Below are 16,935 nucleotides of genomic sequence, written 5' to 3'. Positions count from 1 at the left end.
CCTCTCGTTTAGATTTATTTTGAAACCAGATACCGGAAGTTTTATCCTTCTAGTTTGGACACTCTTGACGATTTGGATTATTTTTCTCCTGCTGACCGTACAGGTGCGCTTGGACATCCGTGCGTAATTTGTGTGCGTGTTTACCATGTGAATGCACGCGCACAGAGACAAATGCGCGTCCTCAGCGGAGCATGGCTGTTCACCTCACACACTGATCGCCGTACAACTGGGGCATGCATTCACTTCAACACAGCGGACCAACAAGCTGCTGTGGTCTGTGGCACATTCACGGGAATAAAACGACGGCTTGGTTTTCTGCAATATTGCTGGATTGTCGGAGCTGCAGAGATGTGTGCTTGAGACGTCTCAGTTGTAACGATAGGAGGGGGGAAACGTACATATCACCGATGTGAAAAAGGCAGGTGTTTTTCAAAATGTATGCGTCTGTATGTTTTTTTTTTGTATTGCGATCTGATTTTCGGCCGGAGCCTGTGAAATGCAGCTTCTAGTTACCTGACAGATGTTTGACACCACAACTGCAGCCTACAGGTTTGTATCGCCAGAATCAATTGTAGCATGATGTGAACGTAAAATATTCATTATGAGCCTTAAAATGTACTACAGCTTATAGAAACAGAGATATTTTTGCATTCATTGCATCTGAACTGCTTTTTACAGTATATGGAAGATATCTGTTTGCTAGGATTATGATGGCATCTTTCTTTCACTGCTCTCTCTCTGTCACTCAAAACCGATGACAATCGCAATTATTTTGCTGCTTCAACAAGGTTGAGTTACATTTTTATGTCACCACACTTTAAGTAAACAGAATTGCCAAGAGGGCTAATGGATCCATAGCACAGCACTGCTTGGGTTTGTGTCGTTTCCTCTGAAGCAGCACTTGCTTGTGTGAGACAACTCACGGGATAAATCACAGCATTTGTTTACCAATGTGTTTCCCCCTCTTTTGTTTAGAGAGCATCCCCTCCTGTCTACCTGCAGCTGATCTGCTGCATTTGGCTTTGGAGGACTGAGACTGCTGCAGCTGCAAATCTCATCATCATCATCATCATCATCATCAACATCATCAACATCTGCCACTTCAAATACGACAAGACACAAGAGGACACAGGCTGCACTTTGGCTGATCAAAGCGCCAACAGTCAGAAAGGACCTGTAGACGATGACTCCAGCAGAGATGCTTGCTTGAACGCAGCATGAGATAACTGAGGGCTAACATACCACTCGCTGATACAAGCTTTTTCTGTTTGGCGCTGATGAAAATGTTCCAGTGTGTCAGTTGACTGACAGGGTTGCAGTGGTGTTCTAGCCCACGCTATAGCCAGCAGCTGAACCGCAGACACCACAGAGGAGATGGCTCGTCCAGGATCTGGGTTGCTGGTGCCTGTCAATGGGCTGGGGTACCCCCCTCAGAACCTGGCCAGAGTGGTGGTCTGGGAGTGGTTGAACGAACATGGGCGCTGGAGGCCCTACACTGCAGCGGTTTGCCATCATATTGAGAATGTACTGAAGGGGGATGCCCGGGGTACCGTGGTTCTAGGGCAGGTGGATCCCCAGCTCTCTCCTTACATCATTGACCTGCAGTCCATGCATCAGTTTCGACAGGACACAGGTAAGAGACACACCAGGTTCAGGTAGCACACTGTCTATTTACACAGAATCATATCAGGATACATTTCTATGTCAAGGAAAGAACAGATAATGTGGGTGTACACACAACAGTCATCAATACATAACATGAATGTGTAACCAGTAGTCATATGTAAATAAGGGAATCATATTCAACTTTCTTCACCACAAATTATATCACATTATCTCTCATTGGGACCGATTAAAACAGAGCCTTGATGTCGTTGCTACACAAACCTTATGTAACTTTCAAGGGAATAAATGAGTGCCCTGAGCGTCCCCGTCTGCTTTGAGACTCACGTAGATGAGCCACAGGTTGAGCCGGGAGGCATTCAAACAACAGGAGACAAAGCAACCAGATGAAAAAGTGTTGCAATGATTTATTATTCCTTCATGAGTGTCTATATGCAGCTGCTGGGATGCCACGACCTTGCCAAAGGTCAGCATGTTGAAGGGGCTGTGCATTCATCAAGGAAACGAGTGCTATAGCTCAATGTGATGCCCCTCACTCATCTCAGCATATTGTATTCATTAGTAAGTTAGTAAGAATTGCAGTCATAATTGTGGTTAGTGACTCAGTTATGGTACACATTTAGTAAGCGATGATGATGATGGAAACAATATGACTTAGAATACCACAGCCCACTACACATGTTACTTAAGAGTAAAATCCACCCAACACAGCTTTTGTTTGGTTAACTGTAATTCCCTCTGCTGACTGCTACTTTTGTAAATATAATCAGATGTTTTTTGCTGTACTCCACTAAGGCTCACCACACTCTGTCTGTTTCTGTGTGTGGATTCACCTTCCTGCTGTTCTTGCGTTTGAAGCGAAGCTAGACATCTGTTAGAGACGGCTTCAGACAAATCTCAGCTTTCTCAATTGTTCCTCACGTCTGATTCAGAAGCAAAAAATGCATCTAATATAGTAGCACTGAATTATGGTTAGTAACAAATCAGATGACCGATATTGTGTTGGATACAATGAGCACATTTCTACATCAATGTTTCATCAACTCCTCAAAGAAATATTGAGTAAATCACTTTAAATCAGAGACTGTTTGAAAGCGTTACATAACATCTGAGCATCACAAGCAAAACAAGGAGACACACACTGTATATACAAGGTGACCTGGCTATGATCAATATTATGTCAACTGGCCATTATTCATTTCCATTCATTATTCAGTCTCTAAAAGGTTCAAACCTGCAGTAGCACCTACAGCTGTTTAAACAGTTGCAGTTTCTTGTTAGGGTGTGTGTGTGTGTGTATGTGTGTGCGTGTGTCCATGTATGTGTGTATGTGTGTTTTTCCATCCACAGATGGGCGTTGCAAACTAGCTCAAGCTATAAATTCTGTGGCGGTTTGTGGCATTGGTCGATGTGGTGCATTTGTCCCTTTTAAAACAAATGAAAACATCATAATATCTATTTTAATAAAATAATTTGATAGACTGTTTTTAACTGATTCATCAATAATAATACATAATTATTCCATGTTGACATCACTTACTGTATAATAAACTTATTGCTGTGTCTTTAATGCTGTACATTTAGTAAACAGGCTCTTATTACACACAGCTGATGCTTTTAGGGGAACATATCAGTCAGTTTGACAAATTAGGACATCAACAAGTTGCTACAACAAAAGTCATAGTCATAGTCAACAGACAAATATTAAGTAGTCTTGAGTCAATAGAATATTTATGTAAGGGTATATAATATAAGGGTTGCATAAATAAATCAAAAGTAGGTGTGCAGGCTGTTGAAGGCATGTTAAAAGGCATTAAGAAAGCTATACTGAATGAGCTCTAGGTGAATTGGCTACACAGTATCTATGAGCATATATACTGAACCCTCTAAATGACTGGGGGTTTTATTGTTCTTTATTAAGTATATGCTGTTCTTTTATGTTAGAAATGCTGAATATGAGACGTGGTGGTATTTTTGCATGACTCTCAGGTGGTTTGTATAAGTTTGTATGAGTATGGAGTTTCTTGGCAGCATTTCTGTTGTTCTCGTTGGCGTTTTCCCCTCTGATAGAACATGATGCTGAGCAGCCTATGTGTCCGGGGTTGAGTGGCTGCGAGATGAGCCGCTGAGACGTTTGTCAGCCATTACCACGGCGCCGGGCCCAGACCTGACGTTTATCGCTCCTCATTGTGCTGTTCGGTGTGTTACCTTCCCCCTCAGCTGGGATAAACCTGTCACAGTAGGGCCTGACATACAGCGGCCTGGACACTCTGCTGCCTGCTTCCTCCTCCTCTTTCTTCCTCCTCTGCACACTCTGTTCCTGTCCCCAAACACGGGCGAACCTCTACCAGGCCACAAAACCATCGATCCGAGCTCCCATGAGGCCTAGCTTCCAGTCTGTTGTGATGTTGATGCACTGGTGTTTGCACAAGCTATGCTTAGCTAGCCTGTGTTAATGTGGATTGTGATGAATCTGTTTCACATCGAGCATTTGCTATATTTGTAGCCCAGCAGGTCAGCCGCAGCCACTTGCTCCGTTGCAGGCTTATGGAGTGTCCCTGTGGGGAAACCCTATTTTGTCGCGGAGCCAGTGATCTCGTCCTCCGAGGCTGTTTTTTGGCAAGAGCTGGAAAGAGAGTTGAGTGAGCTTGAAGTCCCTTGTGTGTGTCTGTGTGTGTGTGTGTGTGTGTGTGTGTGTGTGTGTGTGTGTCCTTGTGTCTGTGCATGTGTGTGATGGTGCACTGTGGCAGCTGTGGTGTTTGTGTCCTGTCCCTGCAGGCTGTGTAGGGGTGTCCTGCTCTCTTGTGGCTTTGGGAGGAGCTCCTGTGGGTGGGAACCAGGCAGAGTTACTCCAACTAATGAGACAGCGACTATAGTTTATCTCCATGGCTCTCTTTAATCAGAGCATCATGACGACAACGCACGCACCACAGACGATGCGGCATGGCCCCTTTCTCTGGAAAGCAACCTAAACACATCTGTATTTAATTGCCATTCAAAAACATGGGGCATGGGGTTCTTCAGTATTCAATTTCTGGTGAAGAAAACCAGTCTGTGGTGAAATCCTGAAACCCAGAGCTTTGTATATACAGTAAGAGTGAAGGCTTAAAGGCTTATATATAGTGTGGATGAATATCTGGCTGAAGGCAGGGGGAGGATTGGCTCCTGGCCAAGGAGGATCGATCCGTTCTTCTCCCCAGAGGGGTGTTTGAACCTCTAAACACTGCTGCGGACTGATCCCCTTTCACTACACCCACTCCAATAGCAAAACACATGGGCTTATCTGCCATTTCCATCATATACCAACACTTGTGGCCTGTCTGATGGATTTCACACTGCAGCTATTGCTTTTGCTTCCTGGCTTTTAAGCATTTTCCTCTTCTGTATTTTCTCTTATGATGGAGAGGTGCTGAGTGATTACTAAATCATGTATGTAACATTAAGCATAATTCAAAACAAAATGACAGATTCTGTCGGTTACTTGCTTTAAATCTATTTTGTAGTAAGTAGTCATTGAAGTATAGTGAAAAGGTGAAAAGACACAACAAAGTGTGCAAAGATGTCATTGATTCATACGTGATGTGATGAAAGTAGACAGTAGTTTCAGTTTGACAGGTGTCACTCAAGAAACATCAATTTCTTAATAACATCTCATGTTACATTAGCTAAAATCATGACATATTTAATTAAAATTTTACCCAGTTAAAGTTACAATTAGTTTTTGCAAAGAAATTAGTACAGCCTCATAGCTTGTTTACTGATTTGGTCAAGCTTTTAATTTCATTGGCGCAATTTATAGTATCATTACAATTCTAACAGCTGCAAAGGCAGTTAACCACTAAATTCTGGTTTCACCTTCTTGCTACTTGAATGGAGATAAAAATCATTAGTGCGGCTATTTTAGCCTTTCTAAATGAGTTCAGACTGACTAGACCAAATTCTTAAAGTGAAGTGAAACCAGTCATTTTGCAGGAGCTGTGATGCTCAAAAAAATGTATTTGTGGATTTACGTGTCATTCACAATGTAAGGCATACACACAACCTAGCATACACACAACCTAGCACTGTTCCTGTATCCAGTTCTCGTTATACATCCATGAACTGGACCCATGAAAAAGAGACAGCTAACATTAGTTTCACTTGCTTTTGAATCTTAACAACAACTCAGCAGGTGTTAACATTTAAAAACATAAATGACTAAACCAACTAGCTTTACTTGCGCTGAAGTAGCTAGCTTCCACTTTGTGAGGAGACAACAAGCTTAGTGACATGGTGGGTCCTTCTACATTTTGAAACTTGTAAGGGGACAGACAGCCTAAATAGCTGGTAGCCTATGTGGGCTTGTTGAAAAAGGCGGGGGAAAAGTATTGTATCAGTGTTTTGTAGGTTGACAGCAATGTTTCCTAGCAACGTCAGCTCTCGGTTGTCAATTAGCCACCGCCATGAGAAACAGCCAAGCAGAGATTTTACATACTGTTTCTACAAAACGTCCAAAAACACTTTTTTATGCATATTGGCACCTTTTAACATTATTGTTTATATTTCCTCACAAAAAAAGAGAGAAAAATAAAAAAATATAAATAAAAGAGAGACAACATGGTGTGTGTAGTGAATGTCTTTGTCTGTTTCTGGAGATGTAAAGGCTGTTAGAGTGGCTTGGTGCTTAGTGTTTTGAGATGGCCCATGTGTGACTGCAGAGATAACCCCTATCAGCGACTGTTAGCTGCTGTGTTGCCGGAGCGGGGCTTTGTTTGTTTTGGTTGCACAGGCGTGAGAAACTCCTCTCCTCTAGCCTACAGTTCCCTCAGCTAAATGCCCTCTCTAACTAATTACTTTGAAAAAAAACAGCAGAAGACAAAGTAGATGTTCTCATGTCTGTTTTGTGTTTAGCTGACAAACAACAGCAGCTGTAGTTATAGTCTGGGTACTCTCTATAAATTTGCTGAGCATATGTAATGCTGTAGATTATTGAAAGGAGCAGTGCTTCAAATTTTTTCTTTTTTTAAAATGTAGTTTAGTATGTAGTAAATACGTGTGGGACCTATTTTGGTGGTCTGTGGGAGGAAGCTGTAACAAGGATTCCCGCTATGTTCGTGCTAAAGGTCAGGTGTTGCATGCATCAGCTCTGACTATGAAATCCCACTTGCGTCAGAAGAAAGCACAATGAGTGAACAGTGTGGCCTGAAGGCTTCAAACTCTACATTCAGAATAGAAACATCAAGAAACAAGTTGAAATAGAAACAACATTTTTTAAAAAGCAACGTGTATGATTTTTATACTGATTACACACTATAGGACTGCTGTTTATGATTATAGCTGTTGAACCAGAGATTCCATCTGTGTAACACACAAAAGATACTCAGCAAGTCACATCCTGACCACATCCTCAGTCACGTTAGTGGAGACAAACAGACATTACATAATGACACAGTCCTTTTTCTTGTAAAGCTTTTTGTAATTTACATGATTAGCCAGAAAGGACCTATTGCAGAATGAAAATTACGCTTAGGCGAGGATGTGCTAAGGTGTGACTGGACTCCACGGTCCATTATAGCCCCAACCAGCTGGCTGAATTCCACTTGGATGTCGGCAGGAAAGGGATTGGAGCAGCGCTGGGGTTGGGGGGCTGACAGAGGTGAGGAGAGAAGAGGAACAGAGGGAGAGGTGGAGCGTTTTCCTGATGGAAAGTGACAGTCAGAGAGGAGGGAGGGATATATAATAACACTGGAAAGGCCCTCAGCTGTGCACATTCCCCTGCTCTTTCTCTCTCACACACTTAAGCCTGTTGGTACGAAGGTTCCCGTCTACGGCCTCAAGATGTGCTTATTTTATTTATGAACCATATTTTTGGTTAATTTACTGCTTGATTATTTGATCTTGACAAATACCTGTCACACGCTACTGGAGCCTAAAGTTATTGTATAGTCTGACCAGCTGCCACGTCTGTTGTATTGACATGAAATAGAGGAAAGCAAGCAAATCATAGCATCTGCGCAGTAGTAAAACACTTATTGGTACTTTTATTCAACCGATGACTAATGTCAAAGCTGATTAGTAGACTTAGTGAAGCTAAAAACATTTTTCAGATTTTCATAGTTTAGTCCATAATATAGCAGAAAATAGTATCCCCTCATAATTTCCAGAGTGTAAGTTGATGTCTTTATCCAATGAACTGTCCAAAGTTATTCAACAATTAAATCTTACTTATTAAATACATTCTGTCATAATTGTAAAGCATCACAGTCCCCCAGTTCCTACAGTCAGACTGCTGCTCCCCAAGAGCAACCTTGCTGTCAGGGTCGTAGTGCTTTGCTCTGTTCTGTCCACATCCTCATCGCGTTACAGTGATGAGCAGGCTGTGCAGCCTCTGGTGCTGTTAGCTGAGGCGTCTCTCCACATCTCCTTTTAACTTCTAATCCAGTGAGTCACCACTTTTAACTTCTAAAGTGGATATCTAACTCTTTCATCAAAAAAGCAGCTTTAAAGCTGCACTCTGCGCCGCTTACTTATCAGGCCGGTCTGGGAGGTCACTCAGATCGGAGGCTGTCGTCTGCCTCAGCCCATCAGCCTGCTGCTGCTAGAATAGGAATGAGGCATCATCCCAACACTGTATAATATTCTCCATTTCATGGTTTACATTCAATGAGAGATCTTTTGTTGAAATGTGTGTTACTATCTAGGATGTAGAGTCAAATTCAAAGCACACTCTCTCACATCTTATGCAGCTTATCATTGTTTTGGAGTGTGCAGAACAGTTTTCTCCAACTAACAACTTTTTTATGTAGTGAAATGTCACAGTGTTTACAAAATGTGAACAAAGTTCAAATCAATCCAGCTATTGTGTTAAAAAATCATGTGACTTCATATGGTTTTATTGCTCTACACTATACAAACCACATGTTAGGTAGCTGTCATGTAAAAAGGGACATAGTGTTCCCGTTGTACCAAATGGGTTGTCTTTGATCTACAGGAGTGTGTGGGCTAGCATTTGCAGAAAGCACTGTTTGACTGAGACCAGAGCTGCAGTGACGCAACTCCGGCTGCCAGCGGTTGCAGTAAACCAAGCTCAGATCTCCTTTGATCAGTCTCGGTGAATGCAGAAGCACAGCACGGGACTTTCTCTTTTGGTCTTAGCATTTTTCACTCATTTTACAAAACATGCACTCTTAGCCCAGTTTAGCCCACTTCCGATAGTGACAAAAGAAGACAGTGAAAAAAAGGCGGCAGCATGACTAATCGTTAAAGCCAAAACTGGAATAGCTTTCTCAAAAGCATCTTGGTTGTAAGACAGTCATCATTGTCCCAGTATAAGCTACTGTAATGGACAAAAGAGATCTTTCTAAAGTCTTGAACACACAGGCGAGAGTCATATCTCAGTGAAGCTTTCAGTGAAACACTTTCACCGGCTGCAAAAACTATACAAATATTGTAGGCTTAATTTTCTGTATAATGTAATAACATAAACTGAGACTATATAATGCATCTACAATATAACATGGTTTATTTCGCATAGAGCAATTTATCATGAATATGTAATACACAGATAATAAACTAGACAGGGGAGGTTACCAGTTTAAATGAATATTGTAGCATGCTAACCTTTTAATGTCAGTAAACAGCTCACTGTTCTGATGGCACTACACATTCATTATATATGTTAATTAATGCTGAAATGATCAGTTGATTAATCAATTAATCAACAGGAAAATATTCTACAACCATTTTGATAATCAATTAATCACTCAAGTCATTTATCAAGCAAACAATGCCAAACATGCACAGGTTCCAACCTCGGATGTTTCTTCAGATTTACTGCTTGTCTCTGTTTTATTTCACTGTAAATGGTAAATGTTCCAGTCTTAAAGTGTGAAACAAGTCATTTGAAAGTGTCAGCTTTGTCTTGAAATGTTATACTGACAGTCATGGGGTTCCTGGGTGTTCCCTCCCAAAGTCAGCTGAGATCGGCTCCAGTTCCCTTACCACCCCTTAGAAGATAAGCAGCATAGAAAATGGATGGATGGATGGATGGATGGATGAATGGATGGATGGATGGATGGATGGATGGATGGAATATCTGTGTTTTGGGCTATTAGTTGGACTAAATAGATCATTTTAGGATGGCAACTTTGGTGCTCTAGGATGTTTCTATGAGTATTTTTCACAGTGTTTGACATTTTTAAGACTAAATGATAAATCAATTAATTACCTGCTTTCTGAATGCATGGTCACAAGTTGTTTGGACGGAAGAAAAAGAGAGGAGGAATTACTGCAATGAGGCATGGAGTGATCACATGCATGCACATAATGGTTTTACATTCCTTCACACTTGTACTTTTCACCCATGCAAAAAAACAATCACTTATTTTGATTGTTCGCAGCCTGGACGCTCACCAGAATATCAATGCGGGTCTCTTTCGACCTCTTCCCCTCTCCTCCTTTCTCTGTGTCACCTGTAAGTGCTTCTAAATCACGGTTGCTGGTGACAGTCCAAGTCCTGTGACTTGTCAGCATGAGGAACATCCTGCAGTAGCCTGTGAGGTGAATAATATTTGCCAGGTGCTTTTGGCAGACACCCCTCTAACCTCCACTGTTGCTCCTCAAAGGAGCATCTCATACGATGTCACTTTTTAAGACATTTCATTATTAATGACAGCTTCCAAACTCCTTGAGGATTTATAACAGCAGTGCCTCAAGGTGATTTTTTATCAGACCTAAACGGTAATTGTGTCTACTCTTTTCTGTCCTTTGCATGGACGCATTCAATCATAGAGACATTTGTCAATATGAAAGAGAAAAGTTGCCAAAATCATTTCTTCCACGTGGAAATATTTGTTATATATTGCAAGCCTGAATCAAAGACTGAGAAAATTACTAAAGTGTTGGAGAAAAATGATATTTTGATCAGGGAACTTGATTTGAACCTTAATGTGAGCCTGATGGATGTAGGCCTAGATGCAGACTACAGTATCTGTCTCCACTGTATTCAGAATATTTTAACTTTATGAGTATTTCAAAAGGTGAAATCAAAGGTTCTTACCTTGACCGCCGATTAATTGGAGTCCTAGACTAGTGATGATTATGTGGAGTGGCAGTTATGGAGAAACATCTCACATGATACATTAACTTGTAAATAATAAGGGATGTACAAAAAAAAAAAAAAATTGAAACTTAAAATGATTCACAAGCTGTTAAAAACCAAACACTCCCCTAACAGGTTGGTAGATGGCTCTGAGGTTTACAGCTGCCTTGTGGTCAGCTTGAAGTCACATCCTCAAGATAGATTCTCACAGTAACGGGACTTCACACCTCGTACATAAAAGTGCCGCAAGGTCAATCAAACTTATCAACGTACTCCAGCATTATACTCTGTTGTATGTTCAGTATGTTTCAAACTGTCATTGCTTTGCTACAGTGTGGCTGAAAACACTGCCTCTAGCGTAGCTTCAGAGCTTCAAAGTTTCTCCTTTTCAGAGGTTTGTGGTAGGTTGTGCATATCACTTTAGGCCCAATAATCCAACCCCTCCCACCCCCTAGAGTGCAATATAAATTGAATTTCAAAGTTGACCCTCATCTGTTCTAGAGTAATTAAGCCTTCCCAGAAAATCATAAATGATTTATTCATCATAGTTCCATATAAATTATGTACATTTCTTGCAGCTATTAAAGCCTCGAGAGCATGAAGTCCTCTGCCTGTATTGATATTACACTGTAAACAACCTTAAATTATCATGTGACACCAGAGCCAAAAGAAGAAGTCTACCTACAGTACAATAAGCACTTTCCCATAACAACACAATTCGTATTGCAGCACTTTCCTGTTCCTCCTTCTTTATCGCAACAGAACTGATGACTTCTGAAAAGTGGATTTGTGAAATCAGTTTCTCTCCAGGCTTTGACCCTGCCACTACCGTACCGTTGTTACACCTCTGTAGGCTTTGATAAGTGCACCCGACCTGTGTTGAAGCTTTAAGCTCGATAAAATATATTTCTTGATCCTGCAGCAACTTTGCAACAAGGACATGACCCTGATTTTATTCCAGCCTCTGACATTTAGACACGACAAGGGCAAGTTGGTTCCCTGCACCGTTGGCTGAATATTCTCCTTTACTCTAAATAGATTTAATAGGTACTGTAGCTGCAGAAAACCTGTACATAGTACAAAAATGGTAGTAAAAATAATTGGGCTACTCTCTTCGTTAATTTTGTAGTATGAACACAAAGGAGCTGTGATTACACCTGTGATTCAGCAGGGAAAAGATCTGGGCCTAATAATAAAAACTCTTTGAGAAAGTAGAACATATTTAAGGCAAAGTTGTGTTTGGGAAATCCATTAAGGTGTATGGATAAAACATCCATCTCCCTGCAGCGAGGTCTGATCTGATCTGATGCCCTCTGACCTCTCTCACACCAGGCCCATTTTACTGCTGATCAAAGCTGACTCGTGTAGACTTGCCCAGTGACACTTTGCATTAATGTAGCCAGACGTTTCCTCTGATAAGACCTGACTGTGTCTGACAGCTATGAAGTGGGTTATAAAAGCTTCTCTCAGCAAACTCATTTACTGCAAGCTGTTCATCTCAATGAGTCAGACTCCCTTTATTTGTCAAATGTAATATTCTGAGCATTTTGGTTCATATGAACACTTTATGTTATGTCATTTGTTACAAATTGGACTTTGTATAGTTCTTGATATACATTGCAGGCAGTAATGAACCTTTTTAAATGATTAAATAGGATCTACTCTATATATTTAGTGTATGAGAAGTTCATGTGACTTGTGGGTTATTGTGTTTATATGGAAGTGAGTCAGAAATGTCTAACGTCTGAAACACTGACCGTATGAGACATGAGTTGATGATCGTGTGAAAAAGTCCTTCCTCTTTCTCAAGTTTGAACTCATGTTGCCCTTGTTTGCTAACTTCATGGACTTCACTGGATGTGATTAATTCTTGATCCAGTCATGTAGCAGTTAGTGTTTCATGTACAGCGTGGCAGAGGTCACCTGAGTGAGCTATTCCTCAATGACTCTGCTGACGTGGTGCGCCCATCAATCAGCTTTGTGCTGAGCACACAAAATGGTTTCTCTGATGTACAGTCTGTCCTGCTGGTGAGACGGCTCACATGAAATATTGTGGTGTCACACAAAAATACTGCTGCATGTCAGAGTGTGGGAGTAGTACATGTGTGTGTTTGTGTGTGTGTCACTTTCTGCTCTATTAAATGGAGGGAGGAGTGATGTTGTCTGGTCAGATGCAAGACCAGCCAGGGTCTGTTATATGTTTGTAATCATTCACTGTCATGACAATATTAATATTAATATCACATTCATTTCACAATGCAATATATTTACATCAGTGTGGTTCACTTTCTGATGATGATATACAGCACAATCCCAAAGACCATAATCCGTGATAAACTGTTCTATTGTTTGGTATCATACATTATATATAAAACTAAAATATGTAGAATGATAAGGTGATAAGATCACGCTATCATGATATGGTGTATGTTTTGTCCACCTCCAACATACATGCAATAGGCTAAATATTAGGAACACTTTTCAATGTAATGCACTCTATTACACCTATTACAACCTTAGTAATATATATTATACAAACACTAGCAGGCATTTAAAAAAAAACTTTATTCAATTGGCTATGCTGAAAGATGCAGATTAATTATAAAAAAAAAGTAAATAAACAATATCAGGCTAGTTTTAATGAATGTTCAATATACTATACCACTAGATGCAGCATTCCTATTGCAGGGTTTATAAAGCCAGAGTTATAAATCAATTTCTTGTATGAAAACCAGTGATATAGTTATAGTTAGTAAATAAAATAGGTGACTAAAGTTATCACAATCACTAGTCCATGTAGCTTTTCCCCATATGAGCCTCAGTTTCATAGCTTCATACGACTTGTATGAATTCAATAATGTATAATACACATCTGATTATAAAATCATAATGCGTTCACACAACATTCTTTACCGAGGTGGTACTTATGACTTTTCTATACAGTCTAATGATTTATATCAGATTGGGTGAATTAGACAGTACATGAAATTTTCTCTCAGGGAGCCTTTAAATACTTGTTATAGAATATTTCATAATAGTAAATCAAAAGTTTTGAATTTTTGATTCACGCTATTTATATGGTACAAATATCAAGCATCTGTATGTTAAAATTTTCACTTTTAAGGAATATTCTTTATTTTGATCACGTTTTTTTTTCATATGTTTTCTTGTATCAGTTGGCAGCACTGTTCTCAAGTTGGACTGATGCCAGAATAAAAAGGCTCTGTAGCACCCAGGCATAAGAAGTCATCAGTCAGGCAGCTGTCAGGGATGAGAGAAAATATTGTGATAAAATAACAAGCCTGTGTAGTTCATGGGGGATAAGCTGGCAAAAATCCCAGAAAATTAGCAAATGTCACACCTCAGAAGGAAAAGTTGAAATGTTGTCAAAACCTGCATCGACCAAATAAGCTGTTTTTGTCAGATTAAGAGCCAAATCTGCTGTCTTTACTGGAAAAGATAACAAGACAGGATTTTGTTTTCTAATGTGTGAAAGTGACTCCTCTCTGCTAACAAGAAACCTGTTTTACTGTAACCCTGACACTTGGCAACGCTGGCCTGTCATGTGAAGCCAAGGCTGCAGGTTGTGTGTGTGTGTGTGTGTGTGTGTGTGTGTGTGTGTGTGTGTGTGTGTGTGTGTGTGTGTGTGTGTGTGTGTGTGTGTGTGTGTGTGTGTGTGTGTGTGTGTGTGTGTGTGTGTCATAACTGTGCCTGGAGCTGTGCCTCCTACTCCCTTGCCCTTGTGACGTGATGGCGCGGCGCTGACACGCTAACGAGGCTCCTGCTGGACGTGATGAGGCTGAAGCAGTGTGAAGAGAAAGCGATTGTGCCACGAACCACACAAGCACCGTGCATTCAGCCACACTCACTCACCTCCTCAGCGACATGTGTCAGCTCTTATATTCACACGTATACAGATAGACTAATGAACGTGTGTCTACTGATAGTTATACACACACACACACACACACACACACACACACACACACACACACACACACACACACACAAACAATGAGTCAGAAAGCATCCTTGGCACAGCTGAAGCTCGGTCACGACATCCACAAAGTCAGAAGGTTGTTACAGGGTCTGTTGCCTCACTGCAGTACAAGAGCTGGCAGGTGGACAGGTCTATAACTTCATTTTCTTAAGATTTTTTTTTTTTCTATGCTGTCTTTTCTTTTTTTTTTTTTTTTTTGTTACCTCAGTAAGTGCAAACTCTGCACAAGCGCACGGTTACTGGCCAGCTCCCCGTGCCAGGCTGGGGTGGGGGGAGAGTTGGGAGAGTTGAAGGGGGCTGAGGATGAGGAAGGCTGCAGTGGGAGTTAAGCCACTTTTCTTCACCACTTTGTCTCGCTGGCAGCAAAACTGTATTAGTGGGGCCTGTTTTACCGCAGTGTTCACTTTCTAAGCTTGGGCAGAAGTGAGACATCCTCTTTTTTTTTTATTGTTCTTTGGCAGAAATCCTCCACTCATCGCATACCCCCTCCAGTATCTACTCCATCCCCTCCCTCCCTCCCTCCATGCTCACCTAACATTTCTCCACCTTCCCCCTCTTCCCTTCTTCTGGCTCTCCTCCACCCTATCTACCATCTTTATCTTCATTCCACCCTCTATCTCTTCTTTCTTCTGTCCTTTCCTCTACCTCGCTGCCTACCCTGTGGGCTTTTTCCCCCTTCTTTACAATCCCCTTTTTTCCTCTTTCCTGCCCCCCTCCTTTCCTTTCCTACCCTGCTTTACCATCTTGCCCTTTCTTTTACTTTCCCCTCCGTCCCTTTCTCCCTACTTCCCTCCTTCCCTGCCTGCCTCCCAACCGATAGCAGCTCCTCCACTTTTGTTCATCCATCACGTTTGCCGACGAAGAGACAAGGACACTTAAGGGAATCCAAGTTGCTATTCACTATAGTTATAAAGAGCTGCATTCTGGGAAAACGAGACGTGTCATCTCAGTATAGAAAATGAGCTTTAATGTGTGATTTATAGCGAGAGGAGCAGGGGAGCCACGATATTGTAACATATAACGCTGTTAAACCAGCTTAATGCCAGACTGTCATCCTGCTGGTCTGTGATCTCTGGGTAGTTGTTAATGAGCAGATAATGCGCTTACAGATCTTTGAGACTTTGATGTAAAGGTATGACAATGCCTTTTGAAAAGGGGAGAGATTTTCTCATCTAAAGCCTCAGTGGTACATGCATTAAAATGAAAAGTTCACTTCTTATCATATTCACACAGTATCAGAGCTTTTTAAGCCAGATGTTTTCTCTCTCTCTCAGTATGTGTGATGCATTTTTAACTGCTCGGCAGCATTCTGTCTCTTCATCATCTCTAATAACCAGCTTGGGTTTATTGTTTGTGAAGGCCTTTTTTTGGAGATGAAAGTCCTTTTTTTATCAAGCTGTGCTCTGGGGTTTATGTGAAAACATCAAACGCGCTTCAATTATTTTATTTCCCCCATACTGTAGAATTTATTAGCATATTCATCATGTGTTCACTATTCATATGTTGGATATTATGAAGGCTGTATGATGATAATTCATGGTCTGTGCCTACGCTGGTGTTTTGCTGCTCACAGCTCAGTAGGCCTTTTGTTCTAGTAAAAATTGATGAAGTATAAAATGAAATGAAGAATAACTTCCACTAACTGTGGAATCAGACACTATAATGTGTGTTTTTAAAGATGGAATGTATGTGTCAAGAGTCAGTGGTTTTATAATTTAAAAAATATTTTTAAACAAGGCCAGGAGTCTACAGCCATGCTAGCAGCTGTGTGAGGCTGTTTATGACTCAGAGGTGCTTTGAGCTAAATAATAAGGTAAACTAAAGTATTGGAAAAAATTAAATTTTGACCTCATGATAGCACTTCACCAAAGACATTATAAATCATTCTGGGCACTATGGATATATGTGCCAAATGTTATGGCAATCCATTAAGTAATTGCAGAGAAACTTAAAGGATTTGGGTGGCGATTTGCTATGTTTTACAAATATACAAATACAAATCTTGTATGCAGAGCCAAACTATGAACTCATTCTACTTACAATTTGTTGTGTGAGTCAAAAGGTTGGGATGTACCAAAACACGCTAGCGAAGCTCTGTAATCATAATTGTGCTCCCATGCATGCACAGTGGTGTCAACACTAGTAGGAACAAGTTGTAATCTCACCACTGTTTTTACTCCTAAGAGCTGCTTCTAAACAAGTTACAGTAACCAGTCTTTTCATGGATGAAGGA

General features: G+C 40.9%; 1 protein-coding gene across 3 annotated transcripts in view; it reads left to right on the top strand.

Annotated features, from left to right (window-relative positions):
• Positions 1-243: 243 nt before the first annotated feature.
• Positions 244-16,935, top strand: part of dtx1 (deltex 1, E3 ubiquitin ligase) — a 41,271-nt gene continuing 24,579 nt past the window's right edge. For all 3 annotated transcript variants that reach the window (XM_053325067.1, XM_053325065.1, XM_053325064.1), the window contains exons 1-2: positions 244-422; positions 980-1,633. In XM_053325067.1, the coding sequence (XP_053181042.1) occupies positions 1,375-1,633 (259 nt within the window). In that variant the 5' untranslated portion in view covers positions 244-422; positions 980-1,374. The remainder of the gene's footprint in view (positions 423-979; positions 1,634-16,935) is intronic.

The sequence above is a fragment of the Scomber japonicus genome, chromosome 9 (genome assembly GCF_027409825.1).
Source record: "Scomber japonicus isolate fScoJap1 chromosome 9, fScoJap1.pri, whole genome shotgun sequence".
Lineage (NCBI taxonomy): Eukaryota > Metazoa > Chordata > Actinopteri > Scombriformes > Scombridae > Scomber > Scomber japonicus.
Note: the sequence above shows the minus strand (reverse complement) of the source record. Positions and strands in the feature narration are given on the sequence as shown.